Source organism: Dromaius novaehollandiae, chromosome 3 (genome assembly GCF_036370855.1).
Source record: "Dromaius novaehollandiae isolate bDroNov1 chromosome 3, bDroNov1.hap1, whole genome shotgun sequence".
In the NCBI taxonomy this organism is placed as follows: domain Eukaryota; kingdom Metazoa; phylum Chordata; class Aves; order Casuariiformes; family Dromaiidae; genus Dromaius; species Dromaius novaehollandiae.
In genome coordinates, this window is record NC_088100.1 from 50,520,071 (window position 1) to 50,539,978 (window position 19,908).

A 19,908-nucleotide genomic window follows, 5' to 3' on the forward strand; every position below is an offset into this window, starting at 1 on the left:
ATCCTGTGCCGAGGCTTCCCGCTGTGCTGGCCTCGTGGGGAGCAGCAAGCAAAAAGTCACTGGGATCCCAGTGCTGTCCAGGGTCATGCAGCTCTGGGAGGCAGGTACTGTGCAGGCACAGAGGGGACAACCCTGGACCTGGATGGAAGAAGAAAGACAGGACAGCAACAGCATGTTTGGGGCAGGGCAGGCACCGGGCTGAGCACCCCATTCCCCCAGGGTCACTACCAGTAAGGGGGAAGTGTGCTGCGGTGAGAAAATGCCTTGCACTGGTGGCAGGGATGAGGGACATGGAGCGCTCCACAACCGCCCCAGCACCTGCTGACCCTGCTCTTGGTGCCACTGCCCACCTCACCCTGCAGCAGTGGCAGAGGTGCTCCTACTTCTCTTCCCAAATGCGCTCTGCTCCCCATACTTTCAGGCCGCTTTATCGGCTCACTCGCCTCACCGAGAGTTTCAAACACCAAGGAAGGGCTTTGCGGGCTGGCGGGGAGCTCGGCCCTCGCCGGGGAGGGGTTGCTGCGGGGCCCCGGGACCGGCGGGCCGAGGCCCCCGTGCCCTGCGGGGCCCGCAGCAGGCGCTTGGCGGGCTGCCGCGGCAGGCGAGCTCGGCAGTGCCCGGGGCACAGAGCAGCCCCCGCGGGAGGGCGGGAGACCCTTGAAACCCCCCCAGGGCTCGGGTGAGGGGGTGTCCCGGCCCCCCGGCTCTGCTCAGGCAGCGGAGGAACGGCCCCAGGCTGCAGCAAGCCCCTTCAGCCCCTTCGTGCAACAAGTCCCCCGCGGCGGCGGGAGCGAAGGACCAGGCAGAGCCCGCGCCTGGGCGAACCCTCTTCCCTCTGCTCTCCGGCGCAGCACTGCAGCCTTGCCGGGGTTAGTCTTCCTCCTCCTCCTCCGCCGCCGCCCCCCGGCTCTTTGCCCCGCGCAGCCGGTGTAGCGTGGAGGGCGGCAGGTGGAGGTGACTCCTGCTCTGGCCAGAGGTTTGCCAAACTGGAGCAGGGCAAAGTCACTCCCTCTCCGCCCAAGGGCAAAGACACACCGCCCTCCCCGGCCCTGATGCCCGTTGCAAAACGCAAGGTGCGAGCCGAAGCGGGCAGCCCGCGCCGGGCCCCCCGGCGGGAGGGCTGGATCCCTGCCCCCCGCCAGCCCCGGCCAGCCCGGCCCCGCCGGCCCCGGCCCCGGCCCCGGCCCTAGCCGACCGCCAGCGAGGCCGCTGCCCCGGCCGGGGCACGGGCAGGGCGGGCAGGAGCAACCCGGCGGAGCGCCCCACCTCGCCCCGGGAGAGATGTCCAAGAAACGGGATCTCTTCCCGTTCCCTTTTTTTCCCTTTTGTCTCCGTTCCCCCTCCCCCCTTTTTTTTTCTTGTTTTCCTTTTCCTCTTTTTTCCCCTCTTTTTTTTTGGGGGGGGGGGAAATCTCTCTTTTTTTTGACAGCGCGGGCACAAGGCGAGCGGGGAGGCGGACTCGGCTCGGCAGACGCCTGCGTTTTCTATGGGAGCCGCTCGGAGGTTCATTAATATCATTAGCATTTAACCCCCTCCCTGCCCCCTCCCCTTGCCAGCACACAGCTGACGTCACGCGCCGCCAGGAGCTGGGGGGCAAAGCGAGGGGGGGCTCGGTGGGCAGGGGGCGGCCCGCTCCCCTCCCCGCCGCTGCCTGTCAGAGCCTCTCTGGGGATATTATAGGGGCTGAAGCCCGGAGCTCAAAGCGCAAAGTCAGCCAGTGTAATGAACTTCTGGAAACCTTTCCCTTTTTATACCATTCAGTTTCTGAGAGGCAGAGACAGCCTCCTCTGACGCCTTTTCCCCCCTCGCATTATTTTTCCAGGCTCCGCGCTCCCCGCTCCCTGCACCGAGGCGCTCCGCGCACAGCCCGCTCCCCATCCTACCTTCTCCTCCACTTCATTGTTGTCCTCGCGGCGGTGCCTCTCGTCTTCCTCCCGGGACCGCGGTGGCGAGGCCACTCGCACCCCTGCACCCTCCCGGGGTCCCGCGGGCGTCTTGCCCGCAGGGGGGCGGCGAGCGGCCGCGAAGTTTGGGTCATTTCGTTTCTTTTTTTTGTTTTTTGCCCTTTTTCTTGTTTGGGTTTTTTTTTTTTTTTTTTTTTTTGCCTTTTTGTGGTGGCCCCGCGCCTCGGGAGGACGTCGCTGGGGAGCGGGGCAGAGGCGAGGATGTGCCGGCCCCCGCGGCAGTGAGCGCCCGAGGGAGGCACCTGCCCCGCGGAGCCGCCGCGCCGGCGGGGGGGGGGAGCCTCTCCCCGGCGCCCGCACTTCGCCCCGAGCTAGCGACTCCCGGGGGCTTCGAGCATGAGCAAGCCGGCGGGATCAACAAGTGGGTAACACCGCGGTGGAGGTTTCCCGCAGCCTTCCCGAGACCGGCTGCAGCCGGGCGTGGGGGGCGGGAGGTGGAGCGGAGGGAGAGGAGTGGGGGGTTGTGGTTTGAGTTTGTATCCCCCCTCAAAGGGAAAAAAAATAGTGTTTATTTCCCTCTGGAGTGGCAACGAATATATAGGCTCCGAGTGCCCGCGACGGAGTCTGGGCCGGGGTCTCGCCAAGCGCTGCTCCAGCGAGACCGGGGCGGGAAGCGGCGCGCTGGGGAGCTGGGGCGGCAGCGCTGCCCGCGGGGAGGGGGCCCGCTCGCCCAGGGCGCGGGTGCGCGGCTCTCCCGGAGCCCTCGGCTTTGGGGTGGAGGGGGGAGGTTTGGGGTTTAAAGGGCATTGCGAGGCTGAAACGTGCTGCTTTTCTCACGGACTTTTTGCAATCCTCTGCGACATAATCATTTTTTTTAAGAGTTTGAAACTCCGATCGCTCGCTTACAGGGGACCGCGTAAGCAACTCTGTTGAAGGAGGATTTAAATGCAATACTTTGCACACCATTTCCAGTTGCAACAAATAATCCTGCAACGAGGAAAGCAGAAACAACTTAAAAGTCACATTTTCGTTAATCCTAAATCCATGTACCTCATAAGTGGGGAATTTAAAGCATGACTAACCGCTCCTGCAGAATGGCTCAATCAGTATAATCCCAATGGGACTTTCGGAGTTTGTAATATGGATGGAGTCAGTAACAAAAGGGGAAAAAATACCCAATCCAATTTAATGTCTGACAAGTGATGGATTGGACATTTATTTCCTCTGCGCTCGGGCAGGCTCCCGGCGGTGCCGAGCGGCGGGGAGAGGAGGCTGCGCGGGCAGCGACGGCGGAGGGACCTGCGGCCGGCCGTGCCCGCCATCCCCGCGGCCCTCTCCGCGCTGCTGCCCTCCGCGCTTTTGCCCCTGGTGCGCCTTTGACCGCGGGGCCGGGGGGCCGCGCTGGGCCGCGGCGCGCAAGTTGCGCGGGGAGACGGCGGCGGCGGCGCGGGGCCGAGCTGGCGGCGGCGCGGCTGAATCGCCTTGGCTGGGGCTGGCTGTTTTCTTCCCCCTCCGGGAGCCTGAGCGCTGCGTTTTCCAGCCCCAGCCCCCCGACGGAAAATAATAGCGGGACCGTAATATTAAGCGACGGGCGGAATAAGCCGCGAAGGGGCAGGGGGCATCGCTGCCCCGGCCCCGCGGTGGGCGAGAGGAGACCGGAGTGGATCGGGCCCGGGCAGCCGCGGTGGGACGGCGGGAGCGTGTGTGTTTTTGTGTGTGTGTGTGTGTGTGTGTGTGCGTGTGCGTGTATGTGCGTGTGTGCGTGCGTGCAGGGGGGCGAGAGGCCGGGGAGCCCCCCCTCCCCGAGGACGGCCGAGCCTCGGCCGGAGACATTTTGCGGCGAAGAAAACCCGCGGGGCTCGGACGGCGCCTCCGGCGCTTGGCGACCTGCCGCCGCCGCCGTCGCTTTTACGGCCTGACTCCGACCCCCTCCCTTCCCCCGGCCGGCCCGAAGGGGCCCCCACCCCCGACCGCCGCCAGGCCGCGGGCGACGGGGCCACGCGTGGGCCGCCGCGGCCCGGCCCCTCTCCCGGCGCCCTCCGCCGGGCCGGCCCCGGCGGCTCCTGCCAATGCCCGGCCCGGTGCCCCGGGGCCTGGGCGCCGGCGGGGGACTCCGGGGGTGGGGGGGGCTGCCGGGCAGAGGGGGTCCGGCCCGGCTTTTCTGCCCGCCGGTGAGCGTCTAGCTATGTCCGCTGTGATGTCTGCCTGGGTGGTAACAAGACCCCATCCCGCCATCCCTCGAGCCCGGGCTAACTTCTTTCAACAGCCCCTGATGGTAATTACAGTAATCGGGGCTGCCATATATCCTTTAAGCAATTATGACACACAAAAAAAGCCCCCAAGGACCCCCTGTCGTGGGATGTTCAAAACGGTTTCCCAGCTGAACAGAAATCCCATTTTCTTAGAGCTAAACTTCTGAGGCCAAGCGGTACCTCGGGGAACGGGAGCGCTTTTAAAGAGAGTTAATCAGTTATCTCATGACCCCGTGTCAAGTTAACATTTTTCCCTTACCACCCCCCGCCCCGGCTTTTTCCCGCCTCTTATTTCATATTTTGCCCTTCCCGAGAGTTTTCTCATAACAGCCCCCGCGACGCGGGGGGGCGGCGGGGCAGAGCGCGGCCGTGATTGCGGGCGGCGGCGGGCCGGGGAGGTGCGGAGCGGTGCGGAGCGGAGCCGGGGGGCTCCGGCGGCTCTGCCTGCCGCCTGCCCGCTCCCCATCCGCCTCCTCGCTGCGGGGCCACGGCACGGATCGGTCGGGCTAAGCCGCCCCGACGGCTGTAAACGTGATTGCTTGGATTTGGAGAAAGAGGTGCTAAATTTGTACAGATATTTGTATATATAAATATATAGAATATATATATGTACACACATATATATAAATAATATGTGTATACATGATATACATATAGGATGTATATAATTTTTAAAGCAGCCCCCAAACTTCAAATCCGCCTGGAGAAAACTATTTTGCAAAACCAGCCCAAGTTTCCTCTCCCTCCCCGGCCCGCTCTGCGAGCCACAAAGCCGAGGCGGCTTCCCGCGCCGCGGGGGGAGCGGGACCCCCGGCGCAGCGGCGGCGCTGCGGGCAGGGGGAGCGGGGTCTCGGCGGGGGGAGGCGGCAGGGTCTGCCCAGCAAAGCCGAGCCGGGGGGCTGGGGGGTGGCGGTGACACGCTCTGCAAGGGGACGCACCGCTGCACGGACAGTTTCGGTGTCTCTGCCCCCCAGCCCCAGCCTGCCCCCCCGTGTGTGTGTGTGTGCGCGCGTGTGCGTGCGTGCGGGACCGTCTGCCCGCGGATGCTGAGGGCTGCAGAGGGAAGCGGAGCGCTTTCCCCCGTTGGCATTGTGCGATATCCGAATTCCCATGCTACACTTTTTGACGGGTCACTGGTGCCCCAATAGGCAGGTGGCAAGGAGGACTTGTAATTACACACTCCCAGAAACCGTGCCCTGGCCTCAGCTCTCCTCACGGGCGCCTACCTGCAGCTCCAAAGCCGCAGCTTGCTCCCGGGCGGTGGGGAGGTGGCTTCCTTCAGCCGTCCTTGTTATTAATTGCGTAAAAGTTTTCTATTCTTTAATCCCGCTCCCCCCCCTCCCGGCCCCCTCCCTCTCGCGGGCTCTAACCTAATCCCCGTCCCTCTCGCCGTGTTGTGTATAGCAGCTGTCGGGTTTCATTTAGGGGAGAAGCTGGCAGCTTGTGCTCATTGGAGGCAGTCAAACGCGTTTCAATGGGCAAAATCATTAAGTTAACACTTTATCTAATGTCCCTATTGTCTGCCGGGGGCATTGTTTCAGAGCCCCCGCGTAGTCGTGTCTGAAAGTATCTCAGGCTCCTGAATTCTCTAGGGAGCAAGAGGAGCCTCTGCGGCCAGTTCCCCCCCCCGCCCCCCAGCCCTCCCCAGCCTCCTCCTCCAGCCTCACCCCCCACCCGCGGCCGGGGCGCTCTTCCTCGGCGGCTCCCAGACAAAGGTATCGGCGCCGAGCGCTCGCCGCCCGCGCTGGGAGCCCGCCGGCTTGGGGGAGCGGCTGCAGCCTCGGCTCGGGCCCTGGCAGGAGGAGAGGGGGCTCTCCGAGGGCAGAGAAAAGAAAAGAAAAGAAAAGGAAAAGAAAAGGAAAAGAAAAGGAAAAGGAAAGGAAAGGAAAGGAAAGGAAAGGAAAGGAAAGGAAAGGAAAGGAAAGGAAAGGAAAGGAAAGGAAAGGAAAGGAAAGGAAAGGAAAGGAAAGGAAAGGAAAGGAAAGAGAAAAGAAAAGAAAAGAAAAGAAAAGAAAACAAAAGAAAAGAAAAGAAAAGAAAAGAAAAGAAAAGAAAAGAAAAGAAAGGAAAAAGGAAAGGAAAGGAGAAAGAAGAGAAGAGGAAAGGAAGGGAAAAAAGAGAAAAGAGAAGAGAAGAGAAGAGAAGAGAAGAGAAGAGAAGAGAAGAGAAGAGAAGAGAAGAGAAGAGAAGAGAAGAGAAGAGAAGAGAAGAGAAGAGAAGAGAAGAGAAGAGAAGAGCCAGAAGCCGAACGGGTTGTTGGCGGGTTTCTTGAAACGGGATGCAATAATCTCTTTTCAAGTTTTTACATCACTCTCAGAGCATTTGCAATTCTAGTCAAAGTCGATGCAAAATCAACACTCTGCAGAGCGGGAGGTTTGAGCGAAACGAGTGAGAGGTTTGGGTGAAACGAATCTGCACTGTATAATTGTCAGCCCCGCATTTCCAGCGGGCTGAGCGAGCCCGCAAATGCATCCTTGCACAAAGGCGAGGGGGAAAGTTTTGCTATAGTTTTGGGGTGAATAAAATCGCACACGTCGTTTGTGGTAGGAACCAGACCCGGTTCGCAGGAGTTGCTATGAGGGAGAGAGAGTTACTTAGGTTGCTGGTCATCTTGGTCTTGTTTTGTTGTATATTGTTCTGTTTTATTACGCGATCTGGTCTCCTGACTGCCCTCCTGCCAGCGGGAAGTGGTGTCTTCTGCCGAGCGCCAGAGAGCGAGGGAACAGCCCCCCACCCTCCCCCCCGCATCCCCTCTTCTAGCAGCAAAGTCTGCTGCTCCCGCTGCTGTAATCTTCCCTTCCCAAACGGGTCTTGGCGATTATAGAAGATCCAAATAAAAGTAGCGGTGCATGAATAATGCTCATTGTAGAAAACTGACACTCGCTCAAGGAAAAGAAAGTTGGCTATAAAATCACTTCATTATTTGCTTGTACTGCAGCTCCGGGGCTAATCCCTCTGGAGGTCAGATTGCTAAGCGCTCGCTCTCTCCCTCTCTCCCTCCCCCGCTTTCAGGTCGCATTTTAGATATCCCTTGCAAAGTGTGCGGGGACCGCAGCTCCGGCAAACACTATGGGGTTTATGCCTGCGACGGGTGCTCAGGATTTTTCAAGCGGAGCATCAGGAGGAATAGGACCTATGTTTGCAAATCAGGAAACCAGGTACCAGCCGCAGCGCAGTTCTCTCACCTCCTGCTCCTTTTCTCCTGCATTTCTCACCGTCCTGTAGCACCCTTGCACGGACCAAAACAACAGCAGCAGCAACAGCCGGCTCCGGGTCTGCGCTACCTGGCGCCCTTTCCCTCCCCTGGAGGATGTCCCGGCCCCCCACCCCCCGACGGGCGACCCCACGGCCTGTTTCCACGGAGCGGGAGCTCGGCCTTCCCCCGCTCCTCTCCCGGCCCGCGGCTCCGCAGACCCCGGGGTGGGGGGGTGGGGGGGGGGGCGGGCGCCGCCGCCGCCCATCCCCGCGGCGCCCGGGCGCGGGGCAGCCCCGAGGGGGCGGTGCGGGGAGCCGCCGCGGGTCGCTGTCTCGGGTGCTGAAGCGCGGCCCCCGCGCGGGACGGCGCGGCGCGGCGCGGCGCGGCGGCCCCCCGACCCGCGGCCCGCTGTGTTGCAGGGGGGCTGCCCGGTGGACAAGACGCACAGGAACCAGTGCAGGGCCTGCCGGCTGAAGAAGTGCCTGGAAGTCAACATGAACAAAGACGGTATTTGCCCCCTCCCCGGCTCGCCTCCTTGCTCCACGGGGCGGCTCAGGGCGGCGGACGTGCGCCCCCCTGCTCCTGGGGTGGGGGGCGAGGCGGCCTCGGGCGGGACCCTCCCGCTGGGCCCGTCCTCCTCCACTAGCCCCTCTCCCCTGCTGGCTCCGGCCTGGGGTCTCCCTCCCCACGGCAGCCCTCGCCGTTCCCACGGGACACTGGACCCACGCGTGTGGGTGCAGCCAGGGCCCCACGCCGTGGGTGGGGGCGTGGGGCAGCCCTGATGGCAGCGTGCCGCAGAGGGGATTTTCCTCCTAGGTGAGCTGGTTTTTCTGGGAGGTGACCTCCTCTTTCCCCTTGCCGTTGGCAGCTCCCTTCCCAGCATAGCTGGCAGCAAATTTTTTTCTGGGGGGAGAAAAATCCCTGCTGAGTGCAGAAGTCCCATGCTTATTGGGGCCAGTGACAAACCAGTGGGGCAATGCAGTGACCCCATCACCTCTTCTTTGGTGTCCCATAGCGGTGCAGCATGAGCGGGGCCCACGGACATCAACGATACGGAAGCAGGTGGCTCTGTACTTCCGCGGGCACAAGGAGGAGAGCGGCGGTGCCCCGCACTTCCCCGCCACCGCCCTGCCGGCACCCGCCTTCTTCACTGCTGTCACCCAGCTGGAGCCCCACAGCCTGGAGCTGGCCGCCGTTGCCAGCACCCCTGAGAGGCAGGCCCTGGTGGGTCTGGCGCAGCCCACCCCAAAGGTCAGCCAAATCCCTGGCCAGACCGGCCTCGCAGCGTGCCAGCCTCGTGGTGGGGCACCCTGCCCCTGGGGTAGTCATGGCAAGGAGTGGGGTTTGGAGCCCCCCACGTTGTGGTGGGGACTCTCTTTTGTTATATCCCTGGATGCTCTGAAGATGTGAGGTGCAAGGGGTAAGACAGCCTCTGCAGAAGCGGTGTGTGAAGGGGTGATGTTGCCTGTTGGACCATTTGACAGCCTGCTCTGCACGAATATCTCTCTCCTACATTCTTATACCCTCATGGCTGCAAAATTGCTCCTCCAGCCTGGAGCCTATCCATATAACAGTTTTAAACATTGTTTCATGAGGATGATCTTCAGTCTCCAGGTTTTCCTCAGCAAAAGGCCCATCTCCATAGTGGTGTAATCCAAAAAGTACCACCTATGCGGACTTAAGTGTGCAGCTTGACCACACAGACACAGACATGTCTAAACTGGCCCTGTGCTTCTTGGCTGTGACATTTCCTAAGCAGCCCAGTGGAAGTACTACCCTGGCTTCAGCTGCTCAGGAATTAGCTATAAGTTAATGTGTGCCATTAACTCATTTGAAATAGCATTTTGCATATTTATGGCACATAGAAAATTTTACAAGAGACCACTTAAATAGTTCTTCATTCCCAGAGTTGGTAGCTTGGCAGAATCCATCAGGAACTTGTTCATAATATATAGTTTTATAATATAATTTTAGAAAATACTGAACCAGAGATTACTTAGCAAGAAAATATAGCACACGCTTAAAAATTTAACTCCATTCCAATTCTGCGCAACACTTAAGGTGTGCTTAGCTCTACATATCTCCCTGCACCCTGCTGGAGAGTTAGACAGAGGGTTAGTGCTAAATGAGTATGTACTACTTTGCTGAGCAGGGCTGAACTGTCAAATCAGCCTCTAAAAAACTGGTTATAAAATACAAATTCTTAATCAAATCTGTTTTTTTGTTACTCTTCTACCAAAGGCATGTCACTGTGTGACAGGGTAAAGGACGACACCCCATCTTAGTAATTTGTTTATTCACATGACAATTTCGGTCTCCTTTTAACACTCTCCAAAGATCTGTTTCTGGAGCACAGTTAATCCACAGAGACAGCGACACAGAGTGCTTTGGAGTGGGCCCACTAAAAGCAATGCCATCTGGTTGCAGAACAAGAGAGTGCGCGGTGTGTGCCGGGCGTGAGAATGAGTCACTGAACAGCAGCTGTATGGGAGAGGAAGATCGGACTGTCCTGGTCATGGTGTATGAAGTTGCTTTATTTTTCTTTTTGATATTAGTATCCACACGAAGTCAATGGTACCCCTATGTATCTCTACGAAGTGGCCACTGAGTCAGTCTGTGAGTCAGCAGCCAGGCTTCTGTTCATGAGCATCAAGTGGGCCAAGAGCGTCCCAGCCTTCTCCACCCTGTCGCTGCAAGACCAGGTAAGGCACCTGCAGCAAGGGTGATGACAGTTTGGCCCTCTGCTAGAGAGGGCTCAGAAGTCAGACTGGGACTTGAACCTTCAACTTCAGACCTTTAAATCTGTGATGGACTCAAGCTGCTCCAAAGTTCAGGACAGAGTTTTGGTTTAATCTCTAGAAAATAGGCAGTGCTTTAGAAACTGTTATCTTTGAACAGTTATTTCATGAGGCAAGTGATGCAGTCAAGCCAGAAAAATGCTAATATAAAGCAAATACTGTGGGAGGACAAGTTCTAAAGGAAAAGCCATCAGGCCACAGACCAGGAGAAGCAAATTCTCCCAAAGCTCAGCGGGCCAAACTGCTTCTCTTTCCATCTCTTCACTGCAACATAAACACTAGCCTGTCAGTTATCCTCCCCTCCTCTCCTCTCCTCTCCTCGCCTCGCCTCGCCTCGCCTCTCCTCTGCTCTGCTCTGCTCTGCTCTCCTCCCCTCTTTTTCTCTTACTGTTCACACAGGCAATGCTTCCTTCTTACTCACATAGGCTTCAGTGAACTTACATCACACTTACTCCAGTAAAGTGGAAGCAGAATTTGGCTAGTCTCCCCTTTTCTTTCACCATTAATTAGAATCTTTCCTAATTTGTCTTGTTTTCTTCTATGACAATTTGCCTTTGCTTCAGGCAAATCGTATGTGAACCATATGAGCTGAAGCAATTTCTTAATGAGTTGATTCTTGATGAGGACTTAGTGTACTTTGTATAATGCACTAATTTTTTAAAAAGTAATCAGATAATTATAAAATGGAAGGGGAAAATCTACACAGAGCTCCAATCATAAAAGGTGTCTAATACTTTGATATGATAGAGCTAATTTCACAAAATGGTAACTAGAAATGTTGTGCCTTCAATGTTGCGTAGCAGTCATCAGAGGAACTAGTTACATTGCATGGATGCATGTCATAAGTGTTGCTTGTTCATATGTAAATATATATTTGAACTGAAGAGAAGAGCTTCTTAGGAAACCAATAGTGTTTTCTACCTAAAGATAAATCATGGCACTTTTGATGTGATATATGGCTAAGGTATATTGAAACGTTCCTTTTCTACAGCCAGACACACATTTTGAAATCCTTTTCGTGAAAGTAGACAAACAGAGATTCATTCCGCTCAAGTCTAACTGCAAAAATGTTGCAGTGAGTGGATGCAGGTAGGAAGGAGATCAGGCCCTGGAGATTATGTACCCCATAAATCCTTAGCTTTAGGAAGACAGCGGTCCCTGTGCAGCACACTGTTTTCTAATGTTGCCTTCTGCTGCTGTTACCCCTGTGGAGCATCAGATCCATCACACAAAGCAACTGAAGAATCAGGCCCAAATATCAAGGACAATCAGCAAGCATGCCGTTTCAGTAAGTCTCATAGCACAGGAAGACGCTGGATTTGTCTCTAGTCCAGTGATATCCACAGGAGGTTACTTAGGCTAAGGCTTCCTTACACATTATGGATGCATCTCCCAACAAGTCATCCCTGTTAGCAGGAGGAGGAGGGCGCAGCAGGATTTGGGAGGAGGGAACTCTCCATTGCACATTACCAGGCATGCCTCTGCCAGCAAGGCCCGCCTATCTAGCATGAGTGTTCCCATTATCTTTAAATAACCCACTACCTATTTTACATTCATATCAGGGACTAATATTAGTGAATTATATATCAAAGCCCCATCCTTTCCTTAACATCATCCTTACTTGCTGGGATTGTAAGCCAGACTCCTCAAAATTCAGAGCTGCTCGGCTCTAAAGCTTTGACCTGGGCCTCTTTCTACATAATTCCTCTGTCATGTTCAGGAGAGCTGGAGAGGAAATAATTCTGATTTTAATCACCTTATTTCATGAATAATCAGACAGTTGATTTTTATAATAGTGCTATTGCATTATTTAATTTGACAATGGCCCAGCTGTAAATGTCTGAATTTCTCTTTTTATATCCCTGACATCTGCTTGAATAGCATCTAAAACCTTTTCCTGGAATTTGCTTTTGTTTTGTGGGGAAAAAAAAAAGGCAAAAGCATTGAGATTCCAGGGTTCTGTATCAGTTTCATCTTGAAGGCAAGGAAATAAGGGCAAGCCGATGCGCTGACAAAACGCAAGTCTGGGGATTGCTGTGTCATTACCCTCAGTAACACAAAGGCTGCTGCCCCTTCCCGAACTCCTTATAGCTGATCACATTGTCGATTGGAAGCCACTGGACAAAAACACCATGCTTTAAGGTCTGCTGGCTGCACACCTGTCCAGCCTGTCCATACGCAGGTTGGCCTGATGCAAGTCCTAAAAAAAGGTCGTGCAGGATGGGGCTGGTTAAGAAGCAGAAACCAGTCCTCCAGGAAGCCTAGGATTTCTTGTTTCTTTGAAGAGAAAGGGCTGAGTATGACTTTAGCATGAATTATTTTAATTGGTGGTTTTACAGACTTATGCATAGGCAGGAAGAAAACCAGCTATTGGAAGAGTCTCATTTCTAAAGTCTTCTGACTTTAAACGCTTAGTGGGAAAGAACATATGAAATTGATATCTTGCAGGAACCACCATTCATTACCATTGTATCTGCATGAATGAATGACAAAAAAGTTTTGCAAAAGCAAATGAAAGGCTGCAAGTCATTTCCTATGCCATATAGAGACCTACATATCTAATACCTGTTCTCCATCAGGCAGGATTATCTGGAGGAGGGGTTGGTTCACAGGCTGTAGCATTTAGAAGACTTACAAGCAGGTTCTGCTCCTCTCAGAATAGCGCTGAGATTGATACCGTACCCTAGGCTACACACACACACACACACTCACACACACACACACTTCATGTAAAAACCTGAGCAGCTTCTGTAGTATTGCAAAATCCAATGTAATTATTTCAAACACTAATTATATATTAACAGAGACAGAAATACTTTCCCATCACAATTTTTTTAGTCAAGTTGTGTAGGAATTCTGCAAAATGAATGGTACAGAAAGGTAATCACGATGTGAAAATGGGCATAAGCCTATAATGACAAGCTCTATAGACTCTGGGAGCTCTTCCTCCCACTCTGATTGGACCACAGTGGTTTAAAACTTCCACTTTTAAGAGTTAGCATGTAAATAAAGGATTGATCTTTAATGGATGCTTTCTGTATTGTTTATAATCTTCATATGTCTGAGTCCAAGGAAAATGTACTTCATTTGGCATGATGTATTTTTTTAGTTTGTTCTTATTTTTGCAGAATCTTTGTAGACTTAAAATACCCCCTTCCCATTTTCCTAAGCTTATAAGCTGTTGATGCTTTCATGGACCACAGCAATATTAATACTTGTGATTTGCTGCTTCTGCTGCATGAGTTTTTGGTAATCTGTTTTCACCATGTGGAGCCACCAGACAATCCCTCCTGAGTCCACTGCAATTTTTACACCTCCAAATCTCTCCCACTCTATTGAGAGATGTGAGGGATACAGTGATATGTATACACCACAGCATGACCTTTAGGGAACTAATGAACTTCAGCTGAATTCAGAGCCCTCCAAACCCCTCTCAAGAAGCTGGTCTGGGCCAGCAATCCATAGACACCCTCAAGACTAAATATATCTATTCTGGCTTTGCCAGTGTGCATTATCTGGAGTCACTTTCCCTCTTCAAATGCACCAGTGCCTCTCCAAGGAAATCAATGGCATTGCCTCCAAATAGAGAAAAACACATCATCCATAAAACCAGACAATGTCTGAAAGTCATAGAGAACAAACAGTGCTGCCAGCTTAGGTGCTGAGATACTAAGCTCAGACAGAGCCTGCTACCTTGGGTACTATTTGCATCTGGTGCTGTGGTTTGTGCTGTCATGAAGGGAGAGGAGAAGCATGTGTCTATATTCAAATTCCTCCTCCTTTGCCCCTCAGTCAAGGGCTTCCCTAACCCTGGTTCTCATCTGAAAGGAAACAGTTTTTAGTTCCTAGAATTTCAGGGTGACTTTTAGTGAAAAGCAGGAAAAAAATGAGACTGAATATCTGTATGTGTATCCAGATGCTATGCTTCAAAGAACTGTAGACTTACTCCATCAGGAAGCAGTTAAACATAAATATATGATCTATAATGGTGCTTGAGTGATGTAATTTCAGGATGTCGTCCAGGCTTTTCTCCACAAATCCTGCATTCCCAAGGGAAAGGAGGGTAATCCCTAGAGAGCAATAGGACACTTCCAATTTGTCATAGGACAGCTGTACATGCCCAGGAAGAGAAGAGAGCCCAAGCTGTTAGGAGTATTGATGAAAAACATAGGCAAATGTTCATACAGAGTGCAAGCTCTCTGGGACAGGAGTTCTCACTCTCTTTTCTCCTTCTCCTTCCTTTTGGTCTATACAGCATGGTGCACAGTGAGCCAACGCTATGTGTTTTTCTACAATGCATATACTTATTTCCAGACACCTTCTCAAAAAGCTAAGAGAAGAGCTAACAAAATCTGCACAGAAAGTACCATGACAGGCATTTAAAGCAGTTTTTAAAATAACAGAAATTTACATATTTAAATTGTTTATAAATCTATAAATTATACACTATGTTATATTGTACATCTATTGTATGACAGCTGATGCTTTTGGAAGATGCTTGGAGAGAACTGTTTGTTCTAGGAATAGCACAATGGGCCATTCCAGTTGATGCTAACACTCTACTGGCTGTATCTGGTAAGAATTGCACAATTTAATGACTTTGTTACAGAAATTACCATAAAAATACATTACTGAAAAAAGAACAACATGTAAAGAATAACAAATTCCTACTGAACAATAGAGCATACCTGTCATTTATAAATCTATATTTAAATGCAAATAATGTTGTTTTGTTGTATTCATGACTGCTTGCATTGTCATTTAAATGCAAATTACTGTGTTTGTTATCATCCAAGAGAAGATTTTATATTAACTTTCATACAATATAGTCAGTTTACATGGAACCGGATAGACAAGTGTGACAATAGAATGGATATTGATACACAGGATTTTGTCAGAAATCAATATAAAATAAAGCAAATGCCTTTAATATTAGAGTATTTATTTCATCTGTTTCTGTTTTAGGCATGAACGGTGACAATACAGATTCTCAGAAGCTGAATAAAATTATTTCGGAAATACAGGCTTTACAGGAGGTTGTGGCTAGATTTAGACAACTTCGGCTAGATGCTACTGAATTTGCCTGTCTGAAATGCATTGTCACTTTCAAAGCTGGTAAGCAGAAATAATCTCTTGCTTGTCTGCTCTGATAACTATGAGCTAGCTACTTTAAAGCAAAAAAAAAAAAAAAAAAGACATTTCAAATCAGACATAGGATTATATCATCCAACAAGTTTCCTAGTATTGAATTCCGAGAGTCAGCATCACATTTTGAAAGGCTAACAATGGAGTGCTGGGGGAAACTAAAGGGAATGTTTTATTTCCATTGATTAGCATTAACTGAACTGTTTTGAGCCACAAAAAGTCAAGTTGAACTAGTAATTGATCTGCTTTGCAGTGCCTACACACAGTGGTTCTGAACTGAGGAGTTTTCGCAATGCTGCCGCGATAGCAGCTCTTCAAGATGAAGCTCAGCTCACTCTGAACAGTTACATTCATACCAGGTGATCAGTGTCTTCTTCAAATACTTCTTGCAGGTGTAGGGGTAAAATCTCACTCTTGCAGTAGGGAAGGTGACATTTCTACTGACTGAAATGGGGATCAGGCTTTTACAGCCACTATAAATTGACTGTCAGCCTGTTGGGATTTGGCATGTCCTAATGGAATGAGGAACATGGAATTTATTCAAATGAATGGAAAACTGGTAAAAGGAAAGACCTTCCCCTAGGAAGTATACCTGCTATGGAACATTTTGCAATACAGAAGGCTAGATTTTCCCCTGTATTTGATTGAATCAAGCAATGCTAATAGTGACAGTCAAAGCAATATCACATATCACAAGAATAACATCGCTTTTCACTCAAGAACTCCAAAACACTTCCTCGTGTCATTCCCCCACCACTTTGGCAGATGAGGCAGCAGAGGCAGAAGGAGGTGAAATTACTCTTTCAGGACTCAGTATACTGAGTCTGTTCCCAGGTTGAAATGGAAAATGCAGGACTGGTGACTCCTGTTTTGGTGCTGCAGCAGAGTGACAAGAATTATTGCTTAGGAAGAAAAATTCACTCCTGTCTCATTCCATGAGATACAGAAATCTTAAAACCTGCCATAAAAGTTATAGCTCTCATCCCACAAAGTGTACAAGGGTAAACCCAGGAATGAACTATGGCTAGTTCAGAGCAAAATGAAAAGAGTGGCTACCGCATATCAATCCCTTCCCACCTTTCCCATGAAGACTGCTCCCTGGAGACTCTGACTGAGCCATGGCCTGTTGGAGACAGAAGCAGCCAGGGAGCAATGGTTTTACATACCCATGATCTCCACTACGAGCATGGTGATTTTCCCATTGTATTTCTGCATTGCTGGAAATATTTAGCTACTGGACTATATGGTATCTTCTGTAAAAGATACCTTTCTACAAGGAAAAAAGTACAACAAAAGGCTGCCTATATTCTGAATAAAAATTAGCTGTATAAACAAACAGAAAGTTTCAGAACAACAGTATCCACCCATTTCAGGGTATCAAAGCTTCTGCAGCTTTTTTGGAAAGGCGGAAATCCTAGTTCCACTGGTAAAACTGTTGTTAACTCCAATGTGATAAGGCTTTCAGCCTGTGTTTCATCCTCATATTTGAGTTTACCTTCCTGTCAGTGTTACACTTGTATCAGTCCTTTCACCCTCTCAAGGAGCCCTTACAGGATGTAAGGGAGGGCAGACTGGAGAAGCAGAAGGTTTCTCCAATGGACCTACTCCTTCTTTTACCAGGACCACTGTAAGTCAGTGGTTTGAGAATCGCACTGATGTAAAGTCAGGGTAAGCATAGATATTCTCTTACACAAATATGTTATCTGGGGATAAAACACAGCTTCTTTAATCAGAAATATACTCCTCAAATGCTAATTGTTATTAAAGGTATAAAGCAACCAAAAGGGGGCAAAATGATTACCATGATAAGCTAGTTAGGCTTAAATTGCAATTTAAATGACAGAGTATTTATTTTGGGTCAAGCTCTTCCCTGAACTACATCAAGCACATAGCTGTTGTCTGAGGGACAAGCCAGAGCAGATCCTGTCTCTGTACTGTCACAGCTCTGAGGGAATAAACAAAGGAGCTAATCAAAAATCAAAGACATTGGCCTGTAGTCTAACCTTGATCAAGATGGTTTTCCTTGGGGTCAACCTTTTTGCTCAGGCAAGTACAAGAAGCAGGGTTTTAACACAGGTAGCATCCATCCGTACAATCTGCTGAATGCCTTATTCTATAAAGTAAAAGATTTTATTTGGAAAAATGTCTAAAAACTTCAGTAACATGTCTTTTCTGTCTCCCAGGTATCCCACACAACCCTGCCGTTTTGGAAAACTTTTATTGCTTTTACCAGCTTTACGTTCGATTAGTCCATCTACAATAGAAGAAGTATTTTTCAAAAAGACCATTGGGAATGTACCAATTACAAGACTGCTTTCAGATATGTACAAATCCAGTGACATATAAATTACCTTAAAATAAACAATCACGATGGACAGTTTGAGAAGAACTTTTATCTACGGAAAATAAGCCTCAACTAACAAAATCTACAGGAAGCATAAGCCTGGGAATGTTTAGCCTTTAAACTCATTGACAAAAAATCCCCCAGTAGATATGATTCTGCTGCTCTGAACAGAGTGATTTAGATCATGGATAGAATGCTTTGTTCTACAGAAAAAGTAAAAGTGGTTGGAATTTGGCTGCTTTTCCTGTTACTACAGGATGGAGGCAATTCAGATGCCAGTCATAGTTAACAAAGACTCTGCTATTCTCTCATTTAACTGGCAGATCAGGGACAAAAAGTGAAAGAAGGTACTCTAGTTTGTTCAGTATTTGGAACTGGGTCACCAAACTTGGCTTCTGTTGTAACATGAGAGGTGGTGGCCTTCAGAACTGTTTTACAAGTAGCCTGTGTTGGTGAAGTGTTTTCAGTATGATAGGCAACATTTAAGACCAGGTTACCAAAACATTGCTTCTGCTATAATACATCATGAAGTGGCCTTCAGAACTGATTAAAAAGTAGCTTATGACTGCAGTTCCATTCTTCCTGTAAAATGAACTGGTGATCTTTGATGCATATGTCACCAGAATTCATTTGGTTAACATCTCAGAGACAGAAGAGCTTTATACACCTCCTCTCCCGATCTTCCCTCCATCTTCTTCCACACATACACATTCACACACACACTCCAGAAAAGAGTAAAAGTCAAGAAAGGAAGACTAAAACAGCCAAACCAAATAAAATGGAGATGACCGCTTCAGTGACCTGCTCGCTGTCCTGTTGACATAGTGCTGAAACCAAAGGCAATAGTGGCCAAACTCTTTGTCAATGAGATGTGCAAAAAAGCGAAATGACTATATGAAAAAAAGGAAGGATTTTTATTTCAAAGAAACAAAGGTGGCTGACTGATACAATGCTAACAATTTCCAAAAGTCTCCAATGCCTTTTTAGCAAGCTCCAGGTTCTAATTTTGAAGCCTTGTTCACCTACACCCTCTCACACACAAAAAAACGTTATAAGCTGCTTATTTGATGTATGAAAAATGTAGAAAAAAACATTTAAAGATAGCTGCTGTACTTTTCAAATTTTGATTTGTTATTAGGAACTAGCACTGAGAAAAATCAGCACTTGGACTATCATAGAATGAGTAAAACTTTTCCTGTACAAAGTGGATTAACTGATTTGTGAAGTTAAAAAGTTGTACTCATTGTATTTACAAAGAATAAAAATATATTGAATTTAAATAACTTTCCACTGTTTTTTTAATGCTTGTCCTTCCGTTTCTGGGTTAGTTTCTTCCACTGTACCCTGCTTACCAGATAATAGAAACCGTCTCTACAAAAATGGATTGCCTTGAATGCTGTGGAGTCAACATCATCAGAGGTTTCAAAGAACAGGTTAGACAAACATTAATGGAATAATTTATATACAGGTGATCCTGCCTTGGAGCAAAGGGTCTCAGAGCTGTTTTTTGTAATTCAAATATGCATCCACTGCAAAGTTCCTAACATTTTCTTCGGAAGGAGCATACACAGAGCTTTTTCTAGGACACAATACTAATTGGGTCAGAGATCTAACCTAGTACAAGTCTTCCGTTTCATTTTATGATAGTTGTTAACATCCATGAGTTGTGCAGCTAACAAAGGGTGAGGAATGCAAAAACAGTTTTTAATTCAAAAAGATTCTGAGGTTTTATTAAGCTGTCCAACTGCATAATCAAACCAAAGAAAGAGGTAAGCAGCTCCCAGTGAACAGAAAGAAGTTGGCAATAGGAGAAGGAAAACATTACATATTGTCCATATGGCAATGAGTGACCAAAGGGCATGCACATTAAAGTGACAAGTGGACACGTACAGTGTATAACAATGGCTCATTGTCAATGTCAAGGAATACTGAACATGAGTGAAATCCTAGCTCCATCGACTCTGAGCACAAAACTCTCATAGGTTTCAGGGTCTAAGTTTTCACCTCATCTCTCCTCCAGTCATTCAGTCTGCTGTCTCATGTTTCATACTTTCCAAGGCAGCCGGACCATGAAACATACAAGGCCAGTCTTTTGATGAGCAAGGTGAGACAAAGCGTGGACTAGAGGACTTGGAAACATCTTCTATACAAACTAGCACAGAGCGCTTAAGAACGTGCATGCCACAGAACATGGTGCATCCTATCATTACATGATACCTTCAAACCAACGAACACTCTATGAAGCACTCTTATTGCACTTGTAATAATC

General features: G+C 49.9%; 1 protein-coding gene across 1 annotated transcript; it reads left to right on the top strand.

The window, feature by feature from the left end:
- The first annotated feature begins 2,006 nt into the window (after positions 1–2,006).
- On the top strand, positions 2,007–18,421 carry NR2E1 (nuclear receptor subfamily 2 group E member 1). Its single transcript, XM_026119939.2, has 9 exons — positions 2,007–2,325; positions 7,169–7,314; positions 7,772–7,859; positions 8,368–8,603; positions 9,908–10,054; positions 14,629–14,725; positions 15,116–15,265; positions 15,549–15,654; positions 17,479–18,421. Exons 1-9 carry the CDS (start codon positions 2,301–2,303, stop codon positions 17,639–17,641), a joined length of 1,158 nt encoding a protein of 385 aa, XP_025975724.1. The 5' UTR covers positions 2,007–2,300; the 3' UTR covers positions 17,642–18,421.
- Positions 18,422–19,908: the final 1,487 nt, after the last annotated feature.

Coding starts and splice junctions, on each gene's coding strand:
- NR2E1 (XM_026119939.2), top strand. CDS start 2,301: ATGAGCAAGCCGGCGGGATCAACAA. Junction 7,315..7,771: donor TTTGCAAATCAGGAAACCAG/GTACCAGCCGCA, acceptor GCTGTGTTGCAG/GGGGGCTGCCCGGTGGACAA. Junction 15,266..15,548: donor CATTGTCACTTTCAAAGCTG/GTAAGCAGAAAT, acceptor TCTGCTTTGCAG/TGCCTACACACAGTGGTTCT.